Source organism: Suncus etruscus, chromosome 1, assembly GCF_024139225.1.
Source record: "Suncus etruscus isolate mSunEtr1 chromosome 1, mSunEtr1.pri.cur, whole genome shotgun sequence".
NCBI lineage: Eukaryota > Metazoa > Chordata > Mammalia > Eulipotyphla > Soricidae > Suncus > Suncus etruscus.
The window spans coordinates 155,707,796-155,730,874 of NC_064848.1; the positions used below are offsets into that span (position 1 = coordinate 155,707,796).

At 45.8% G+C, this 23,079-nt stretch overlaps 1 protein-coding gene across 1 annotated transcript; it reads right to left on the reverse strand.

The window, feature by feature from the left end:
- Positions 1–7,927: 7,927 nt before the first annotated feature.
- Positions 7,928–16,056, reverse strand: AIPL1 (aryl hydrocarbon receptor interacting protein like 1). Its single transcript, XM_049782626.1, has 6 exons — positions 15,961–16,056; positions 15,065–15,244; positions 9,864–10,052; positions 8,700–8,876; positions 8,421–8,562; positions 7,928–8,246 (listed from the first exon to the last, which is right to left on the reverse strand). Exons 1-6 carry the CDS (start codon positions 16,054–16,056, stop codon positions 8,044–8,046), a joined length of 987 nt encoding a protein of 328 aa, XP_049638583.1. The 3' UTR covers positions 7,928–8,043.
- Between the last annotated feature and the right edge of the window lie 7,023 nt (positions 16,057–23,079).

Sequence of the window (23,079 nt, forward strand, 5' to 3'; positions counted from 1 at the left end):
TTTGGGGACACCGCAGCCAACCATGCCAAGATGGTCACCCCCAGTGAGCACTGCTCATTCTAAGACTACTGAGAAAAGACAGAAGCTCCCCTTCATCTTCCAATGGTATTTTTATTGGTGGCAAGAGGAAAGGTGAGATACTTGTTTCATCTTATTAGAACACTAATGAGAAAACCTGATGTAATGGAGCCATTCTAATTAGGCCAGAAACTTCAAGTTGGAAGCCAGCCTAAATAAGAAAGTGCTTCACCTGAGTTCCCCAGGGAAGGGGAAGGAAGGGGAGAAGCCAAAACTACAGTTTCCTGGAGGTGTTGTCAAGATTGCTAGTACATGGGCCCCCCATCAGGGTGAAATTCCAGAGTGTGTCTTATCTTGGCAAGGCCCAAGGTAAGTGGGGAGGGACCAGATGTCTGGATCACACCAAACCTGAACCACCCGCTGTCATCCTGTAGACAGGCAGCATGATGGCGTGGGAATTCTTGGCATGTAGAATCCATCATTTGAAAGAACTAAAAAGTCAGGAAATGTCTAGGGCATACCCACAGACACACACACTTCACTCCACCCTAACCTGCTGCCAGGACCCCAGAAGAGCACAAAATTCACATAAAAGTTTAAAAAAGGCCAACTCTGCCTATGGCACATGGGTTTGTCCCTTCTGCTGTTTGTAGAGAACGGCATGAGATCCCAGCTGAGATCCAAGTGTGCATATCAGTTCTGGTCTTGGCCACTTAGCTCAGCCTTGTACTCGGACCTATTTGTCAAGATGTGCTGTACTGCCCACCGTGAAGTGGGGGAGAAGGCCTCCAATGAAGGTGTCAGTGTAGGCCCTAGGGCCCACAGCACACCTCTAGAGCCCACATACGCACAGGTTAACTGTTGGCTAAATGCAGCTGCTATTTCTGTGGATGGGAGGTGCCTGGGCTTGGGGCAACAGTGATGGACATGTGCTCTACCATTAGCTTTGTTGTCTACCTCAGGATGAATGTCAAACCCTGAGGTGGCACATCTCACTGAATAAACTCTGCAGGATGTTCTGCCTCCTGAGAGGGGCTCACACCCCCACTAGGCAGAAAAATGCTGCCTCTGGTCTCCATTGGTAGCACTTGGATCTGATTCAAGACTTGGCCTTGCCCCTGTCCAACTAGTACTAAAGTTGGTTTTCACTCTTTTGTGCTCTACTTCCCACTCAGGCCTAAAGACAAAGGTCATCTTTGGGATCTGTGCAGGAAACAGGCTGCGTAGGATGAAGATGGAAAGTTTAAGGGGGTGAAACTATATGGGAGAACCTGGAGACCAGCATAGGGGGGGTGACATTGCCAAGCTGTTGTTAAAGGACCAAGAAGGTCCTGCTCTTCAGGATGAGGTAAAAGCTGTGGTCTGAAAGGGTCACCTGACACCTACACCCAGTGTGGCCAATGACCAAATAGCATAACCATTGCCAAGTCACAGACTTCAGGCAATGCAGCTTCTTCTCCCACTGGACCTCTGGTTGGTACTACTGCTGGCTAAGAGTTAGAGAAGAACCCATCTAGAGACCCACAGGACAGAGAACAAATCTGGATCTGGGAACAAATGGAAAGTAACTGACTATGCACAGCTCTATCATGGTTTCCAAGAGGCACAGCCTAACCCTCAGACCCTGTGAGTAGGACTCATGTCAAAAGAGACTTTGCATGTGAAGTTCAGGTCTTGAGACTACCCGCTGGTATGTTATATTCATAGAGCATTTTTAAGAGAATGATGCTAAAACGTAACTGGAGAAGAACTATGGGGGAATGAAAGTATTCAGGAGATGTTACAAGGTTGGTTGTGAAGACGGAAGATAGGGCCACAAGACCAGGAATGTGAATTGCCTCTAGAAAAAGTATTACTGAAAAAGGTACTGCCAGTAGAGGTTCCCTAAGTGGCTTTTGTAAAGTGGGGAGGAGAGATATTTAAATATATATACATATATATTATTTAAACACTGTGGTTACCAAGTTGTTTATAATAGCATTGAGGTTTTATTTTCCACAGTTGTTCATGATTGAGTTGCAGTCTAAAAAGTACAACACCCTTCACCAGTGCACATTTCAGGCCAATGTCCTGAGTTTCCCTCCTGTTTGCCTTCTCCCCTGCCTGTTTCTAGAATAGACATTTCTTCTTTTTTTCTTCTTCTTCTTCTTTCTTCCTCTTCTCTTTCTTCTTCTTCATCTCCTCTTCCTCCTTCTCTTCCTCCTCTTCCTTCTCTTCCTCCTCCTCCTTCTCTTCCTCCTCTTCCTCTTCCCCTCCTCCTCCTCTTCTCCTCCTCCCCTTCTCCTTCTCCTCCTCCTTCTTCTCTTCTTCCTCCATCCACCTTCTCCCCTTCTCCTCCTACTTCTCCTCCTCTTTTTTCTCTTCCTTCTACTCCATCTCCTCCTCACCTTCTCCTTCTCTTCCTCCTGCCCTTCCTCCTGCCCTTCTTCTTTCTCTTCTTTCTTCTTCTTCTTGTTCTTCTTCTGCTGCTGCTTCTTCTCTCTTCTCTGTTCTTTTTTCTTCTTCCTCCTCTTCTCCTCCTCCTCTTCTTTTTTCTTCTTCTCCTTCCTTCTCTTCTTCCTCTTCCTCCTCCTCTTCTTTTTATTTTTATTTTTCTTCTTCCCCTTCTCTTCTCCTTCTCCTTTTTCTCCTCCTCCTCCACCTCCTTTTCTTCTTCATCTTCTCTTTCCTTTTATTTCTTTTAAACACTATTGGCTAAATAGAGCTTTGATTTAATGCTTTGCACTATTATTAATGAAGGGCTATCATACGTATCGTTTTATTTCCTTTCAGCACCCAATTCTTGTCCAGAGTGATCATTTCTAAACATCACTGTCATAGTGGTCTCTTCTCTGATTGCAATGCCCCACTATTTGTGGAAAGCTTCGTACCATGAACTGTCCTTCTGGCGTTTATCTCTAGTGTCTCTGGACATTATTATCATACTATCTTTTTGTTTTTTGCTTTGCTGGGGGGGGGGAACAGCCGGTGACACTCAAGGGGTACTCAGAAATCTCTCCTGGCTTGGGGGCCCATATGAGAAACTGGGGAATCAAACCGCTGTCATTCTCGGTTAGCCACAGGCAAGGCAAATGCCCTACCACTGTGCCATTGCTCCAGCCCCCATACCATCTTTTATTATATTCCACAAATGCGTATAATTAATTTATGTCTATCTCTCTTTCTCTGACTCATTTTATCAGCATTATTCTCTTCATATCCATTCATATGTAAGCAAAGTTTATGACTTCATTTTTCCTAATAGCTGAATTGTATTCCATTGTGCAGATGTACCAGTTTCTTTATCCATCCATATGTTCTTGGGCACTTATGTTGTTTCCAGATTCTGGTTATTGTGAATAGTGCTCCAATGAACATAGGAATGTAGAGGATTTTTTAGCATCGTCTTCCACATTTCTTTACTTCTGTCACCCAGGGAAACAACTGGGTGCTTCAGAACTAATAAAATTCTGCTATGAGTCTCTTCATGGCAGACACTCACAGTCCACCAGCCCCTCAAGACATCCATTAAGCTGTGCCTGGAGTCCACTTGTTCTACACAGCATGAGAGATGATCACTGTCTCAGGGAAACATAGACTCAGGCTGGAGCTAGGAATTGCTTTTGCAAAAAAAGGAAAAGTCAGGCCTAACCGTACACAAGTCTTTTGGGTTCTTCACCTTTCACAGAAAAGAATTTCAGGAGGAAATAAATAGTAAAATATAACAAGTTTATTGGGGAATAAAGGGAGGTAAGGAGAGAAATAGGTTAAGATATGTGGTCAAGAGAGAACGCGGCTTTCTCCAGAACAGTACAGTGAGCCAGTACATGTCCCAACATTAAAGTATGAAAGGGCATGTCTCAAGAGGGGGTGTGCTGGAAACAAGGGCATTACCAAAATGGGCAAATTTCTTCTGCCAAGATTAGTTTATGGACACTTCCCTAACTGTCCTCCAAGTTGGGAAACAGTCCCCCCAAACTGTCCCCCTTGTTGTTAGAGTGTTTGCCAAAGGGGAGTTTGGGGCAGCTAGTGGTCTTCTTTTGATAGCTCTCCTCCAAGGGCTCTAGCCACCTCTCCTCACTGGAAGCCTCCTTGCATATGACCTGGAACTCTGAATCTCAGGCTTCCCAATTCTGAGATAAGTCTTTAGTGTCAAAGGCCTCCATGCCTCAGGCTGTTTTAGGTTTGGGATGCTGTTAGGACTTCTGATCTTCAGAAGTATCATTGAATAACTGTGAATTGTTTGATTCCACTAAGGATGTGGTAACTTGATGTGCAGCAACATTGGGAAACAGATGCCCCACCCAGTCCCCTTACTGCTTTCCCAAATCACCCCCTGATCTTGAGTTTCTGTCAGCTCCAGCTGGGCAAAGGTTAGAGGGAGACTGATTCCTGCAAACAAATACCTTGGCTGACCAGTGATGATTCTCAGAGGGGAAAAACAGGCCAGAGGAAGTTAAAAGCACACTTAAGGCCCTCTCATGTTTTTCCTCCTAACTACAGTTACTGACATGCTTTAGATTAATACCATTCACAATCTATTTAGATATCTAGAGAGGGAGGCAAAACAGTGTACAGAGAAAAAGAAAAAACCCTTCCTAGAAGAAATCTGGAAAATGTGTGCCAATCTTGGGTTTGCCAGGGATTTGATGTCTCTAGAACGCTATTGCCCTTCTCTCCTGCACTGTACAAGGAACTACCACCATAGTCCACTAGCATTCTGATCCCATGTTCTAAACACTCCCTTCCCTATACCCAGCTAGTGCAACCTAGCAATTTTGCAGAACAGATCCCAAAGCTTTTGCCTGTACAGCAGAACCCCACAATTCTCTGCTGCACCCTGCTGGCCACTCAAGAGCAATTGTTTCCAGTAAGTTCTCTTGGAATAGATACAAAGGAATCCTCTGGAGAGCTGCCTGCAACTTACTGCCTCTATACACAACACACACACACACACACACACACACACACACACACAAACACACACACTGGACCTGCTATTCAGGGTCTCCTTGAACTGTTATCAGGGCCCACAAGGAAACCAGTGTGGAAAACAGAGCCTGAGTGCAGGCTGTGGAGCTCTGGGTCATTTCCCCTGTCTACATATCCACATTTCCTGTGAATTGATGGACAGAGCAGGAGATCCTATGGTCTCTACAAAGTGGTTCATTCAGGTTCGTTCTAGGCTCTGTCTGTGGGTGATTGCATCTGTGAATGAGATGGTCTCTGTCTCTCTCTGTCTCTGTCTCTCTCATATATTACACACACACACACACACACACACTGAGCGAGAGCGAGCGAGTGAGAAAGAGGGAGAGAGAGTGAGAGAGAGAGAGAGAGAGAGAGAGAGAGAGAGGAGAGAGAGAGAGAGGAGAGAGAGAGAGAGGGAGAGAGAGAGAGAGAGAGAGAGAGAGAGAGAGAGAGAGAGAGGAGCATGCCTGACTAAGCGGACTTAGCACGGTGAAAATGTCTTAAACTACTCCTTAAAGGAAGGAGCAAGGCCACAATTTAGAGGTGTGTTCCAGTATCCCACACAAAGTTATTCTATGTAGCCATCACTGGAGAGGCGGGGATGGAGAAAGAGATAGAGAAACAAAATGTAAACAGAAAGGAAGAAGAAATCTAGGTTAGAGAGTAAAGAACTGAACATGGGACTGGAGAGATAGCATGGAGGTAGTGAATTTGCCTTGCACACAGAAGGATGGTGGTTCGAATCCCGGCATCCCATGTGGTCCCCCGAGCCTTCCAGGAATATAGAGCCAGGAATTACCCCTGAGTGTGACCCAAAAACCAAATAATAATAATAATAATAATAATAATAATAATAATAATAATAATAATAATAATAATAAAGAACTGAACATATCCTAAATCAAACTCAGTTGTGATTTTATCCACTGGCTGGCAGGGCAAGAAGGAACTTATGGGCTTTCCAAACAGAAAAGTTCTTAATCATGTCTGCCTTGGAGAAGAGGGAACGGGCTCTTCTGCTGTGTCAGTCAGCACATATCCAAACACTAAGATGCACTAAGATGCAGCACCACACTGCATATGAGACTGTTCTCTGACCTGCTTTTCCCTTGGGCTTGCAAATGCCCTCCATAAGAGAGACTTTTACAAGGTTTTTTTGGACAGACTCAAAGTCCTGGGTGCGTTTGAACAGCCTGTTGAGGAGCCACTGGTGAGGAGAGAACCTTATTGTCTCCAAGAGAAATGGCAGACATGGGAACCACACACACAGGAAAAGGACAAAACAGCATGGACTGAGAAATTTGTGGACCAGAGTTCTGCACTCAACCATAACTCTGCAGACTCCAGAGGAGCTTCTCAGTCACCTGTGAACCTCTGGGTGCCTGGTTACCTTTCAGGTCTCTGCCAGCAGGCAATAGGCCCCTCTGCTTCAGGTTCCCAGCTTCCCTCTTGTGGCATCTCTTCCAGTACAGGGGCCCCTCTGGCTTTGACCTCCCATCCTCTCCCTCCCATTCTTCCACAATATACCTGGAGGACTCATTACAAACAGAAAGTAGCCTCTTGCCCCCAAAGTTGGAGAGCTTACTTTTCAAATCTCCTATGGCTACAGAAGGAAAGAAGAAATATAAATAGACAAATAGTCCCATGTTATAAATAATAGGCATTTGTCACACAAGAAGCCAGATATCACCTCATTCTGTGACCAAGCATTCACAAATTTGGAACTAAAAATTTGAAACAGAAAAATAAATGCAGTCACTACTCTCCTGGGTCCCCAGAGGAACACACAATCAGTCATGCAAACACTGCTTATTGGTGGCAGATTCTAGAGGTAGCCTTTGAGTAGAGTACAAAGACTATACTTCGTTTGATTTTACTTTTTGGTTTGGGGGTCACACTCGATAGTGCTTAGGGTTTACTCCAGGCTCTGTACTCAGGAATCATCAGTCCTGTTGGGGCACCAGCAAATCACATCGGGGCAATTTTAATATGTTTAAATCACTATTTCCCCACTACCAGTTTTACCCCATTTCAAGAAAAGTAAGGAGAATTTATGTAATACTTCAACACATCCTTCATCCTTTATTTTCCTTCTCCTAGCTTCAAATAGTTGTAGTTTTGCTCTTTCACTTGGTTATTTTGGTAACTATGGGTCCCATTGACTTTGATTGTTGGGTGAAACTTCCAGTGAGACGAGAGGGTGGGCCTAGGATTGTTTCCTCTTCTCTGATGTAGCCTTCCTGAAGGTCTGCTCTCTCACCTTCCAGACATCTGGCTGCTAGAATTTGTATTCTATCTATATTTAAAATGTAGCCTCCAGACCAGAGAGATAGTATAGCAGGTGAGGCCATTTGCCTTGCACTTGGCTGACCTGGGTTTAACCTTTAGCATCTCATTCCTGAGTACCACCAAGAGTAATTCCTGAGTGTAAAGCCAGGAGTAACCCCTGTGCATCACCGTATGCCCCCCCCCAAAAAAAAACCACACACACCTAAAATAATATCAATAATAAATAAACACATTGAATTTAAGAAAATACAGAAGACAAAAAATAAGTCAACCCTCATTTAATTTCTCAGCTCAGCTCTGCCTGGTATATTTTTTTTAACCATAGGCCTTAATTTTTTAAATAAAATCTGCATTTTTTTAAAAGAACACTAAAATTCTGGTCTACTGAGCCACACACACCCAGACTGCTGCCTGCTAGTTTCCTGGCCCTGGAAGCCTAATGGGCTCATTAGGCAGACCAGGGCAGGGTCCAAGCATGAGAAGGTGGCAGTAGAGAATCGGGAGGGCAGAAACTCAGAGGGGCACAGAGCAATTGGTTCAAGGTGGACTTGTCATGGGGACACAGATGTAGAGAACAGGAAGGGCCAAAAAGAATGGAAAACCTAGGAGCACTGGGGTCAATGCAGGGCGGGTGCCCAGTGGGCAACAAAGAAGAGGAGGCATCCTTCTGGAAAGGAAGGTGAACCCTAGTGCTGAAAGACAGGTGCAAACCAGGAAGGGGAGTTAAAGGGCAGTGAAGACCAGGAGCACTGAAGAAAGGGTTCAGGCCACTGGGCCAGACGGGTCCTAGCCTAGCATGTTCCTACAGCGCTGCCGTTCCTCCTCCTGCTTCTCCTGCATGCGCAGCTCCAGCAGCGCCAGCTCTCTGCGCACAGCCTTCTGCATGGATGGCTCCAGCTCCAGCACTTTCTCCAAGTCTGCCTTGGCCTCCGCCTCGTTCCACACCTCCGCATGAGCCCGGGCTCGAACATAGTAGGCCTTCACGATGCCTGCCACCAGATGGAAGCAGGCTCACTGCCCAGGCCCCAAGCAATCCCCTTCCCAAGCACCTTGACCTTGGCCAGGACCCTGAGCCCCAGCTCTGAAGGTGAGAACCCTAACAGAGCCCCTCCAGAGGGCTTGGCCAGTGACTACCCTGATCAACCTGGACAACCCTCGCCCACCTGGGTGGTGGCGGAGGACGTCGCTGGTGTGCTCCAGCACCTCATAGTACTCCCCCTTCTTCAGCAGGCACTGACAGTAGTTGAGGATCAGGGTACTGATCATCTTTTCCAGCTTCAACCACTGCACTTCCCAAGGCTTCTCCTGTTGGGTGGGGAAAGGAGTTTGGTGCTGAGATTCTGACTAACACCACCCATGGGACTAAACACACACACACACACACACACACACACACACACACACACACAAACACACACACACACACACACACACACACTCACCTTGGTCTGCAGGTTCCTCAGGCAGATGATGGCCTCCTGGTATTTGGTGGATGCCTCCTCATAGCGGCCCAGTTTGAAGAGCCGGTTTCCTTCTCCGTGGAGGACAGGTGCCGCCTGCATCTTCTCCCGGTTGCTCAGGTTCCAGGTCTCTCTCTGGTACTGGCTAGGGGCCTCAACCTGGCCCAAGAGCTGCATGTCAGTGAGGTGGAGACCCCAAATGGCTTTAGCCCAGAAGGTCAAATGGGAGAAAATGGACCCCGCACCACTCACTGTAGTGGACTCTGCCTTTTATTCCATGCTAGAGTTAACAGGCTGAGTATTGCTTCCTGGTGAAATGCAGAAGGAAGCAACAATGGCCCATGCCCTGCCCATGAAGTAGCATCTTTGGGCAAAGTAGAAAAAGATGCCTCTTGTCAATAAATACCCTGTTTCTAAGAATTGTGAGTTGTCGTGACACTAGTTCCATTAAAACAAGACTATTTGGGCTGGAGCAATGGCGCAAGTGGTAAGGTGTCTGCCTTGAACGTGCTAACCTAGGATGGACTGCAGTTTGATCCCCCGTTGTCCCATATGGTCCCCCAAGCCAGGAGCGATTCTGAGTGCATAGCCAGGAGTAACCCCTAAGTATTAACAGTGTGACCAAAAAAAAAAAAAAAAAAACCAAGACTATCTGCCATCTGCTGAGCAAGTGTGAGGAAACTCCACCTTACAAAACAAAAGGGTAAGCCCTGAACTATGATATATGCTCCAATCCACAGCCCAAATCCTAACCCACCCTCACACCCCAAATTGCGAGAGGGTGTAGGTAGTTCTCTCCCACTACTGAAGAAGCAGGTTTGAACCCACAAATCCCAGGGACTGAAGATGAGAGTGTAACCTAAATTTTTGAAGACAGACACTGGAATCAGACAAAACGCCTTTAAAATGAACATGAAAAACATTTTCAAACAGCTTCAAATAAATTACTCCTTGGAAAAGACAGAGGACTTTGGAGAAACAGTTAAATTCCAGGTGTCCTATGGTTTATGAAATCTTCATCTTTTCTAGAGTGGGGGACATCCAGCGACCAGAGGGCGTGAGCTCCTGGTCATGCCCCTGCCCCTGCTACTCTCTGATCTGGGACAGCCCTCTGCCTCCCCCACCCAAGGGGCCCCAGAGTCACACCTGCAAGAGCTCAATCACGAAGATCAGGGGCTGGGGCTCCTTCTGCAGCTCGTCCAGGTCTTCATAGCCCAGTGTGTGGTAGGCAAACATGTTAGCCAGTCCACATGTGTGCACATGCCACTCTGAGGGGTCCTTTCCCTCCGCCATCTGCCGCAGGCTCCTCGACAAGATGGGGTAGACCCCTGTGTGCTTTGAGGACAGGCATGTGAGTAGCATTAGTATGGTCTGAACAGAGGTAGCTGAGGCCCAAAGTCCCCACCTGGACCATATGATAGGAACCCTGCCACCCCATGTCCCCTTCCCCCAGGGCCCACTCTTAGCTGTGTTGAATGAGATTACAAGGGGCTTCTTTATTTGTTTGTTTGTTTGTTTGTTTTGGGTCACACCCAGTAATGCTCAGGGATTACTCCTGGCTCTGCTCTCAAAAATCGCTCCTGGCAAGTACTGGGGACTATATGGGATGCCAGAATTCGAACCACCACTGTCTGTCCTGGGTTGGCAGCATGCAAGGCTGTGCTATCTCTCCAGTCCCTTACAAGGGGCTTCTTGTGTATTAACTCCTTCAATTCTATGGTGACCCAGTAGAGAGAGAGGCGTTACTCTATTCCTATCTTCCATATTAGGAAGTTGGAGCCCAGAGAGATTAAGAAGCTTGTTTAAGGTCACATTACTAAGAAATGACAGAGCTGCTGCCAGAGGGCCACACTCTGACTATGAAGCCTTACTGCCCCCTCTTGGCTCTTGAGGTTAATTTCAGTCCCTTTTCTTCCTGCATCTAGGGGACCAGGGACTTCCAGGGAGGGCAGTGTGCAGAATAGGGGAAGGCATCAGCCTAAGAGGACCATGATGGTGGCATCCTGACAGTGAGCCCAGGCCACCTCCCCTCTAAGACCGTCCCCTTGGTGACATCTTGTCCACAGCAGGGCTGTGTGGGGACTCAATAAGAATGTGCTGACTTGGGGCCGGGCGGTGGCGCTGGAGGTAAGGTGCCTGCCTTGCCTGCGCTAGCCTAGGACGGACCGCGGTTCGATCCCCCGGCGTCCCATATGGTCCCCCAAGAAGCCAGGAGCAACTTCTGAGTGCATAGCCAGGAGTAACCCCTGAGCATCACAGGATGTGGCCCAAAAACCCAAAAAAAAAAAAGAATGTGCTGACTTGGGCCACAGCTGTCCCATACAAGTGAACACTGAGAGTGCTGGGAAACCTGTAATGGGCTCAGGCAAAGATTGTGATCTGGGAGACCCTGAATCTGTTGGCATCTATCCCCTGGGCAGCTCTAGTGAAGATACCTGTTAGAAAAATCAAGAGGTGCTCCAGTTGCTCAAGTCCCTATATGGGCTTAAAGGTCACCCTGATATTAATCAGCCAGTATTAGCCCAAATGTTCTCGCTGTGTTGTGAACAAGTAGCCAGATGGCAAGTAAGCCTGCTAGGATTAAGTCTGAACAAAGCGCAGAGAGGCCAATCAGCCTCTGGGGTGGGAAGGCATAAAGAGCAATCCCTACCTCCAAGCCCTGACTCCCAGCAAGTCCCCAGTTGCTGAGAACCCCAGGCCAGGTGAGTTGGGCAGCCGAAAGACTTATCCCACTAGATACTGGCCACCTTGGTAGTCTTGGAGTCCTGTGTCAGGAATGAAGAGAAGGTTCAGGAGGAAGATTAAGGCTGAATACAGGAATAAGTCTACAGAGTCCATGTCCATGTAGGCAGAACATCTGAAGAAGGAAGTGGACTCCATTCAACACCCATGCTTGTACTCTGCTGTCCTGCAGCTGGCCAACCAGCCTCTCTAGAGACCTCTGCAGAGCTAGAGTCTGACTGTGGCCCACTCAGTCCCCAGGGCTGAAGTCAGGGTGGGTATTCCATACCATGCTTCTCTCTGGGGCTTATAGGATAAAGATTAGTTCTGTGTTAGGAGTTGCAAATTCATAAGACTGCATACCAGCAAGAAACAAAAACCCATAGAGACCAGTGTTCACCCTCAGGTAAGTGGCAGAGAGAGGGTAGAGATCCCAGAACTCTGATTCAAACTACCTCTCAGATTTAGCAAAAAGGAAGGGAGAGAAGAAAGGGAGGGAGACCTAAACTTCAATGCATGCAGGAAAGACCATCCCACAGAAGTTCTGTTGGAAGAAAGCCCTCCCATAATCCTTGTTAAATGGCCCACTGGCCCACTGATTGCTTTCCAGACTCACTTTCTTAAGTGGAGAAGTGACCCTCAGAGGAGAAGGGACACTTACAATGAAACAAGACAGGAATTTTCACTCTGGGCTAGTAACCCCTCTTCATCCTGCAAGACCCAGACAATGTCATTTTTTTTTTTTTTCAAGAAAACACTCCCAGGACATTAAGGCAGGTGGCCGGCGTGCCTCTGTGACCCTAAAGTGCCCTATTTTGTTGCTGCTTAGGTGTCTCCTCCTCCAGAGCCTTAAGTCCTCAAATAAGACCCTCCAAGGGCAGGATCTGCTGTCATTCACTTTCTGGGCCCACATGATTCTTCTCTGACCATGGTATGGGAGAGAGCAAGAGCCACGAAGTGACCAAGTGTGGATAAAAGTCCAAACATGTCTCTACTCTGGGGGCCTCACAAGCACATGTGATACAAGCCATGGGACTTTACTCTGTATGGACAGCACCAGGGAGCACTCAGGGTCCCCAAGGCCGAGCCAGAGCAAAGTTCATGTAAAAAAATAAAAAAAGACGCATGAAGAATGACTTGGTCATCACGAGAAAGGTAATGGTAACCAAAAAAATAATTAAGCCCTCCTCACACTTCTTTGTGGGAATAAAATATTTCTTCCCATCTCCTCCCACCCCTCAAAAATATTTTATTTCCTTGAAGGATCTGGACTTTGTTTCAGTCTTTTTTTTTTTTTTTTTTTTTTTTGGTTTTCTGGGATACACATTTTTATACTCCAGGAGTAGTCCTACTGGTTCTCAGGATACTACAGGTGGTACTGGAAATTAAACCTGAGTTAAGTACATACAAGGCAAATGCCTTAAAACCTGTACTCTCTCTAGCCATTTGTTTCTTTCTTAATGCCTGGAATAAGCTACATGTTTGATCTAATGTGGCAGATGTATAGATAGATAGATGGATGAGTGGATGGATAAATGGATCGATGGATATATGGATGGGTGGGTGGATGGTGGATAGATGGGTAAATGGTGGGTAGATGAATAGATGATGAATGGTTGGTAGATGAAAGATGAATAGGTGGGTTGATGGATGAAGGACAGATAGAGAATGAGTGAATGATTAGTGATAAAAGATTAGAATATAAATTGGAGAGAACAGGTTAGCCAAAACCTGAAATAAGTAAAAAAGAAAGATGGATATATGAATAATAAATAACTCCAGAAGACATAAGAGAGAAAGGAAATAACAGAGAGACAGAGAGAGAGACTCAAAATCTTGTAACAAGCATGGCTGGGAGAAAGATGTGTGAGTGACTATTGGGAAAACTAAGAGTCATTAAAGCTACTAGCCTCTGAGAGGGACAACATATTTGTGTCACTATTGATATTGTCAAAAGAACACAGACACCACAGGAGACAGCCTCACTCCCCCATTCCTGGAAAAACAATAGTTTGTGGTTTTGAAAAATAGCAAATCAATCAACCAATCAAGACTGTATTGACAGCCTCTGTGCTCTCAGCGCTCCTGCTTTAGTGAGCATGCATCCTGAGTAAGGCCTTGCTGTGGCCAAGTCTTGCTCTATGTATGGTTTAAATTTTAGGAAGTCATGGGATAAAAATGTTTAAAATATATTGGGGCTGGAGAGATAGCATGAAGGTAAGGCATTTGCCTTGCATGCAGAAGGACAGTGGTTTGAATGGTTCGAATCCTGGCATCCCATATGGTCCCCCGAGCCTGCTAGGAACGATTTCTGAACATAGAGCCAGGAGTAACCCCTGAACACTGCCGGGTGTGACCCAAAAAACAAAACAAAAAAATAGGTAGGTAGATGATAGATAGATAGATAGATAGATAGATAGATAGATAGATAGATAGATAGATAGATAGATAGATGATAGATAGAAACTGCCATTCTCCTCTGTCCCCTGCAACAATAGCCCCTACTCTATCTCATACAGTGTAATCCCCATAACTACTGCTTAACTCCAGCACCCTATGTGATTCACCCAATCCCACCTGGGGTAAGCTCTGAATTCCAGCCAGAATTAAGCCCTGAGCACTTCTGGGTGTGGCCCAAAAGCCAAAATAAAAATAAACAAATATTTAGACTGCAGAGATAGTATAACAGGTAGAGTGTTTCCCTTGAAATCATCCAACCTGGGTTTGATTTCTGGCACCACAGATGGTCCCCCAAGGCCATTCATAGTCAAAAATAAGCCCTGAACACCTCTAGATGCCTATCCCCACTACTATCAAAGAAACAAAACCAAAAAGATCTGTGAGTTTTTCCATTTCTGTCTGGTTTAGATAGTAGAAGGATTGTTAGCTTCTACAGGTGGTTTTAAGATTGACACAATTAGTGCAGACCTGACATGCACTAGACCCAGGTTCTATCCCTGCGTTCTAACTCGAGCATTGCTGGGTTCCCCTAGCTGAGGCTTGCCCAAAGATACCCACCCCTCCCCCAAGCTGCAGCAGATGTGGCTCAGATATTTCTGGCACTACAGAGCCCCAACAGCATCGCCCCCCCCCTCAGTCCCTGGCATTGAACCATTGAACCATTGAACCACCACCCCAACTGAACAATGGTGGGGCCCCAGGCCTCCTGACCACTTCTTGGAAGGCCCTCACTAAAAGAATTCCACAAAAGAGACAATAATTCTGCAGTGTTCTAAGAGTGGGAAAGAGTGGGCAGAAAATGGACCAGAGGTTAAAAGTTTCCCAGATCTAATACGCTGAGCCAACCACAGGAACAATTTAGGGAGCAGATAGAACCCTGCTCCTATGTGTCATGCATGGCATGACACACAGTCAAAGAGGGGCGTATCTACCCTGGATTCCTCTTCATTGCTGATGTTTATTGTGTATTCTTAGAGAACAAGGGTTTGCCTGGCAGGGCTTTGTTTCAACCCCACCTTTTGATATGCAGTAGACCTACGGTGTGTGTGTGTGTGTGTGTGTGTGTGTGTGTGTGTGTGTGTGTGTGTGTGTGTGTGTGTGTGTGTTGGGGGAGAAGGGAAAGACAAAAAGTGCAATCCATACACTTGGGACTAGGGATGACTTACAATGGTGTCACACCAAAACTCAGCCACCTCATTCAGGCGCATGGATGTCAGCAGGATTTCCCAAGCCTCCAACTTGAACATGTTCCCAATGATGATGTGCATGGGTTGGCCCACCTGCCTGCTGTCATCAATCACAGTCCGCTCCTCGTCACATTTCATGGTGCGAAAATGAAAGGTCACCTGGTTGGCAAGAGTGAAGAACCAATCTAGACATGCCTCAAGGTGTAGCAGAAGTCAACACACATGCACACACACACACACACACACACACACACACACAAATTTCCAGGGCTACTGTGAGGGCCAGTTCACCCAATCCCAAGTAGATGTTCTGACCCTGCCTGCAGTTCCACACTTCCCGAAGAGCCATCATGCTCAGCAGCTCCGAGAGCAAGAGAATCTTCCTTGACTAACAGGCAGAGAGGGGCCAGCGAGGCTTTGCCTGTGGCAGCTCCACATTAGCTCCCAAAGTTTTCCAAGCACAGTTGGAAGTAGCACCTGAGCTTTCCAGGTGTGGCTCAAAAAACAAAACAAACAAATAAACCCTGAATCTGCAGGTCAGACCCAGATTCTCCAATGGGCCAGAGGAACCTACCACCAGACTATAGGCAGATGCTGTGCCCCCATCCTCATCATTCAACATTTAGAGCTGTAGAAAAATCTCCATAGGCCCACCCCAACTCCTTGCTGAAAATTAATTTGTAAAGTAGCAAACATGCCAATGAGTCTCCACTGTGAACTTCTTCAGCACCCTACCAGGTGGTAAGCCCTGCATGTTTCTATTGGCAAAGCCCACAGCTGTCTGAGTGCCACTAGGAACAGCAAAATATGCAGAAGTCTGCCTGGGTTTGGGAAATGAGATGATGAAGTGGTGGGAGGCGCCAGGCCCCACTTACTCGGGACCCGGTGATGAAGTCTGGAAGTGTTCCTGTGCCCCCGTGCAGAATGGTTTTCTTGATCCCTTCCACGCCCAGCAGCAAGGCAGTGTCCATGGCGGCCCAGGCAGAAAGGAGAAAGGTGCCTAAGCACTTAGAGGACTTAAGCAGGGATTTGAGGATTTGCTGCACAGGAAGGGTAAGAGAAGGAAGGGGTGCAAAACCGCAAGCCTACCCAAGCCTGCTGCCAGGCCAGCCCATCAGCACCCCTCTGGCAACTTCTCTGCCTGACACCAACCACTCCTGCAGCACTTTGACTCCACCCTCATGAGCAGGAAAGACAGTGGGCTTCTCTAAAATCTGTAAGGAGGATGTGAATACAAGAGGGAGACCTGAAGCCCCTTTTCTCTGCCTGACTAAGGAGTGGGGGCTGGCCCCATGTCAGAGCTCATACTTTAGACCCCCAAACACAGGCCTTTGAGGGCTAGTCCAGCACTCTTTCCTAAGTCTCCTTGTCTCCTCCCCAAGGGAGAGCTCAGGAGGGAGTGACATTAGCAGGAGGCAGTTTCTGACTCTGAACACTAAAAAAAGAGTAAGGCAGGGAGCAGGTTGGGGGAAGTTGAACAGCCTCCTCCAACCCCAGTCCTGCACCCCTGCAGTGTTAGGATAATGGGGATCTCCCATTCTTGGGGGGACCTCTGCCCTATGTCCTGCTACCCAGACAAAACTCAATCTAGATATTGTGTTCAGGGACCAGTTACCCTACTTTTGAGTTCGAAAAGTATAAACTGCCGCGAGGATAGTTTGTGCCATCTTGTGGCCAGTCTAAGTCCTTACGCTTTGTAAATTTCCCAAGCTCCGGAAGGAAGAGGAGCCATAAAGTCTCCTATTGCCTGAACTTGTTTCTGGGGAAAGGGTGCAAGATCCTTTTCGAGGAGAGATCACTGACTAGACAATAGATCTATTAGATCTTTCCTATTTACAGCTCTGTGACCTTGGGGCTTCACCATCTAAAATGATAGGGTCATGGGAGACTTGGGGCCAGATCCATAGCACAGCTGGTAGGCCTTTGCCTTGCTATCAGCTGACCCTGGTTGGATTCTTGGCATCCCATTATGGTCCCCCAAGCCCGCCTGGAATGATTTCTGAGTGCAGAGCCAGGAGAACTTAAGCACTGCTGGAGTTACAAAAAAATAAAATAAAACAATAAAATGGGAAAACAGACTTCCATCTTGTCTTTCATCCTGGAAGATGAGACACCGCCCAGTGCAGTATTTAGAAACACGAAACCTAACTGCAAAAGTCTTGAATCCCAGCAGCCGCTGGCATAGAGGAAGTCAAGCCTGGACCAAGGAGTTTGGGGTGAGAAGCTAACCAGCCAGAGGCTGCTGAATCAGGACCCCAACATGAGTCCTCAGACACACCTCTCCTTGCCCTCCCCCACCCCCCCAGGACCTGGCTTTATTCCCTCCCTGCCTGGTGAGAGACAGTGGTAAAGATGAGATAGTCCCAAGGCCTGTCCAGCTCCATCCTTTCTCTATCCACACAGAAACTTAGAATGCCCTGCTGGCTTAGGAGGCAAGAAATGAACATGTAGTTAAACAACAAAGATAAACCAAATGATAGCCATAAAATCAAGATGATGTTGCCAGTGACTTAGTGGGGAACAATAGAGGGCACCTTAAGAAAATAGAGTTTCCATGTCTCTGCTCCATTCACCTTGGTCATCCCAGGAAAGGCCTTATGTAGTTAGGACTGGTAAGTTAGCTATAAGCGCCTACATGGCACTGACACTCCCTTCCCACCTACTTCATGGAGAAGCTGTCAAACTGTGCCTGAAGCCCACTTCTGAAAGGCACAAGAACTGGTCCCCATCACTCAAGTTCTCAGGGAGCAGTGGATTTAAGCTGGAGTGAGATTTGCTCTTTGCAGAAAGAAGGAATGAATGTCATTGAATGTCATTTTTTTTTTTTAGGAGAGGAGAGGAGAGGAGAGGAGAGAGGGGAGAGGGGAGAAGATGGGAGAGGAGAAAGGAGGGAGGAGAGGAGAGGGGAGAGAGAAGAGGAGAGAGGGGAGAGAGGGGAGAGAGAAGAGGAAAGAGGGAGAGAGGAGAGGAAAGAGGGGGAGAGGGGAGAAAATAGGAGAGGGGAAAGGAGGAAGTAGAGGAGAGGGAAGAGAGGAGAGGGAAGGAGAGGGGAGAAGAGAGAGAAACACCTCTGATGAATGTCAGTCTTAACATCAGCATAGACAAAGTCCATTTGCCTTCCCTCACACTGCAGCATCCCGTGTTAACAAATTCTGAGACCTGGGAAGGCAACAAGTTTATAAAGGCCCTAACTGCCAAAGGAAGGGTTTTTGTTGTTGTTGTTGTTGTTGTTTACTTGTTTGTTTTGTTTGTTTTTGGGGGGCCACACCCAGCAGCTCAGGGGTTACTCCTGAATCGCTCCTAGCAGGCTCGGGGGACCATATGGGATGCCGGGATTTGAATCACCGTCCTTCTGCATGAAAGGCAAATGCCTTACCACCATGCTATCTCTCTGGCCCCAAGAGAGGTTTTTTTGTTTTGTTTTGTTTTGTTTGTTTGTTTTAAGTTCTCTAGTATTACAGGAACTTTTTCAAAGCAGTCTGTACTTGCAGAGAGAACGTTTGAAAAAAAAAATAGCACCTGTAAGAAAAGATGCTTGAAAAAATAACCTGTTCTCACAGGCATTAGGACCCTGAAAAAAACCTTTGTTGCCTGTCCATGAGGCATTTGGGAAATAAAGAGATGTAGCATAAATATTAATTGAAACATACCTTCAGCTGACATTCTAAGATTACTCAGATTTAATATTTACATGGATTCAAATTTCTTTATCCAATAATTATTATAATAATAATTATATTATTATATATTATATATATTATATTAATAATAATTATTATAGCTCCAGCCCCTAACATTTCCTTTATGAGGGGTTACCTTTCTCTGGGTGATGCCTCAATTTCTCCATCTCCAAAGAGCATCTCAAAGATGCAAAGTCCAGGCAAAGGCTGGGAGGGAAACTGGAGACACTGGAATATGGAAGTGAACGCTAGTGAAGGATGGGTACATCGTAGGCCGGAAATTCAATCATGAACAATTTTGTAACCACAGTGTTTAAGTATTTTAAAAATAAAAGGTGTGAGGTTCTTTTATCTTTTGACTACTTTAGGACTGGACAATTTCTTCTTCATTTTAGTATTTGCTTAAAAATTCATTACCAGGGCTCCCATCTATCTGTTTGGAATGACAGGAATAGAGGCAGAAGAGAGGGAGTACCTAAAGCAGAAAGCAAAAGTGGCCTGCTTCCGGAATCTAGTATCATATTTACTGCAGGGGTTAGTAAAGCTAGTTTTCTCTATTTTCTAGGCACCATGATTTACAGTATTAATATTGTTTCAGGAACACAGTGCTGCTACTCCTCGTGGGCATTCGCTTTTTAAGGACAGAAGTCCTCCCTTAATGTGGGGATGTATTGAACATCCCCAGCGGATACCTGAAGCTGTGAATAATATGGAATCCAATACATACTGCTTTTGTCTACATATCCAGACCTATTCTCAAGCTTGGCTATCAAATTAGGCAGAGCAAGAGATTATTATTAAAAATTAACACTGATTTATTATAATAATATACAATAATAAAAGTTATACATTTTTCTCTTTCTATTGATACATTTATATATATTATTGTGCATAATATTTTTGCATCTCAGTTAATCACAGATAAATGATGCCTAGCAGGTAAAACCGCAGGGAAGGTAGAAATATTGTTTTTATTTATTTATTTATTTTAGACTTTCTATGTGAAAACTTCTTTCCACTGTGATGTAATTCACAGTGACCTAAAAGGGTCTATTGATGACTCATTGCCTAAAACTATTACTCTTTCAATGGTTTCCCTTGTAGAAGGTCAAAAAGCATTTAGGGATTGAGGATAAATCCAGGGATTAGAGTCTACAGTTTGAGACAGTAGTTAGTTGTTGGGTGCATCACAAAAAGAGAGTGTTGAAGGTGAGGTAGGGGTGGGCAGATATTTTACTACCAAGAAAAATGAGAGACAGGGGCCTGAAAGTGAGTACAGTGAATAGGGAACTGGCCTTGCAGAGAGCTGATCTGCTGCCTTGCACAGAGCAGATTTGGTCTCCAGCATTCCAGATGGTCTTTCGGGTCCCACCCAGACTGATCCCTGAGCACAGAGACAGAACTAAGCCCAGAGTACAGCCAAGTGTGCCTCCTAATATAATGATAGGCCAATCTCAGTCTCTAGATGGAGCCACCCTTTGGCACCTCCTAATGAACTCCAATTATGATGCAATTCTAGTAAACCTACTCCCTAAAATTCAGCCTAAGTGTCCAGGGTATATATACCCTGGGGTATAAAACTGAAGCTCTTGCCCAGGTCTGGTCTGGGAAGCCCTGCAGTGCCTCCTCTTGCTCTGTTCTGGCCCTCTTTCTAGCCAGATTACTTTTATCCTAGAACTTGACTTCTCATACTGACCTTTACAGTTCCTTCTCTCCTCTGATCTTTCCTAATCACTTTGTTCAGTAATTCCTCAACAAAAGCACCAGAGGCTAAGGGCTGCCTACCTCAACCAAAGTTCATGTGGGGTACCCCTTTTCCTTCACACCCTCTCCTCACCCCCTAGAACTTCAAACTCATGGGGCTATGTAGATTGTAATAGTTCCACATCAGGCCAACAGCTCCATGAGGTCAGAGAGAGGGGCCAAGTTTTCACTGCAGGGTCAAGAGCCTTGTAGAGAAGCCTGGGGTGCAATTCCTCTTCCACAACAGAGACCAGGGGTGGGCTAGACGCCCCGCTAAAGAAAAACCCAGGGCTGGAGAGATAGCATGGAGGTAGAGTATTTGCCTTGCATGCAGAAGGACAGTGGTTCAAATCCTGACATCCCATATGGGCCCCCCCCCCACCCCTCGAGCCTGCCAGGAGCGATTTCTGAGCGTAGAGCCAGGAGTAACCCCTGAGCACTGCCGGGTATGACCAAAAAAATTTAAAAAATAATAAAAAACCTTCCACTTGAAACACTTCACTGCTTTTCTTTCTTCAAGGAGCAAGAAGCCCTGTAGGGGGCCAGAGCAATAGCACAAAGGTAGAGAGTTTGCCATGCACACAGCTGACCCAGGACAGATCTGTGATCAATCCCCAGTGACCTATATGGTCCCCAGAGCCAGGTGCAATTTCTGAGTGAACAGCCAGGAGTAACCCCTGAGTGTCAGCGGGTGTGGCCCAAAAACCATAAATAAATACATAAATAAATAAATAAATAAATAAATAAATAAATAAATAAATAAATAAATAAAAAGCCCTGTAGCCTTCACCCCTGTGAAGCCCTCACCCTGGCCTCCCACCTCACCCTGCTATTAGTCACCCCTCCCCAACTGCTTTGCCCTCTAAGAAGCATCTTTTTTAGGAGATGTTTCTTCTGCCAGCTCTTGTTGTCGTGGTAACTGCTCTTCTCTCACCTGGCCTGCCCATCAGGGCTCTGAAGGGAGGGCTGGAGGCTGCCTGCTGCTGCCCATCAGGAGGGCCACACAGGCCTTCATTACTGATGCTAAAGTAGGCCCTGGACTCTCAGGTCGAGTTTAGGTCTTAGAATCTAACCTCTACTCCATGTCTGTCTTGCCTCAGTCTCAAGTTTTACTGATGGGAATCCTAGCTTTGTTGAACTGGAAATAAAAATAGCTTCTGCATCAGAGTTATGAGGATTAAGAAATGGAGAAAGAGGAAATGTGCTCAGCACACACATCTAAGGGCTTGGCAGACAAAAACTTTTCTAGGGTTGTGTGTGCTGGTCACTGACCCAGGACATCTTGGCTGATAGTTCAGCATCAGAGACTCCATTTCTTCTCTTAAATTTTTTTTTAATTTAAGCCTTTGAAATTTACAAAGTTATTCATAGTTGAGTTTCAGAAAATGTTTCAGCACCAATCCCATCAGTGTCAACTTCCCTCCATCAATGTTCCCAGAGTTCATCCCATACTTCTCCCACCACCACCCAGCTTGACACCAAAACAGGCAACTTTTTAAATTTGGTTGTTAAAGTTGGGGTCTCATGATTTCAGGGTTGACTCCATGGTTTGGATATTTAGTTCTGTCTTTCCTTAACACCAAAACACCAACATGCCCTGAGTCCCTGTCTCCTGTTATTTCACATCTTTTTTCCCCTCCCCTCTATTTTTTTTTTCCTTTTCCTCACCATACTCTTCGGCCAAGGGTATTCTAGGCAACTCATATTTAAACCACTGCATTCCCTCATGCACTTATTCTAAATAACATATATAAGTGATACCATCCTATATATATTTTCTTCTGGCTTATTTCATTTAACATGTTATCTTCTAGTTTCATCATGTTGCATGAATTGCATGATTGCATCCTTCCTTAGAGCTATGTAATATTTCATTGTATATATCTACCTCATCTTCATGATCCACTTGTCTGTTGTTAGACATCTAGGTTGATTCCAATTCTTAGTGTACTGAGTACTGCAACAATTAGTGGTATTCGTATGTCTTTGTGAATGAATGTTTTCTATCCTAGAGATAGATACCCAAAAATGAAATTTCTGGGTCATATGGCAACTCAGTTCTGAGTTTACTGAGAACCCTTCATACCATTTTCCATAGGGGAAACAGACAACACTGAACCAGACAACACTGGATGACAACACTAGCAGTAGATGAGAGTACTTTTCACTACATTGCCAACACAGATTATTCGCAGTATTTTTGGTACATGCCAAAAACATGCTGGTGTCAGATAATCTCATTGTCATCTTGATTTGGATTTCCCTAACAATAAGTGATGCTGATTTCTCATTCATGTGCCTATTGGCCATCTTTTGGTCTTCCTTAGAGAGGTGCCTCTTCATTTGTTCTCCCCGTTTTTAATGGTGTTTTAGATTTTGCTGGTAATTTGATTTATTCATGCCTTTTTGTCTTTGTGTACCAAAGTTGAGCACCTTGAGGAAAAGGAATGTTTTTGACTTGGCAAACACAGTGCTGAATCTGTCACAGACAGTCTAGGTAGTAGGACTGTAGAAAGACTGAAAGGGTCACAGGGGTGGAGAGGATTTGAGAGAGATGGAGTGAAGCATGTT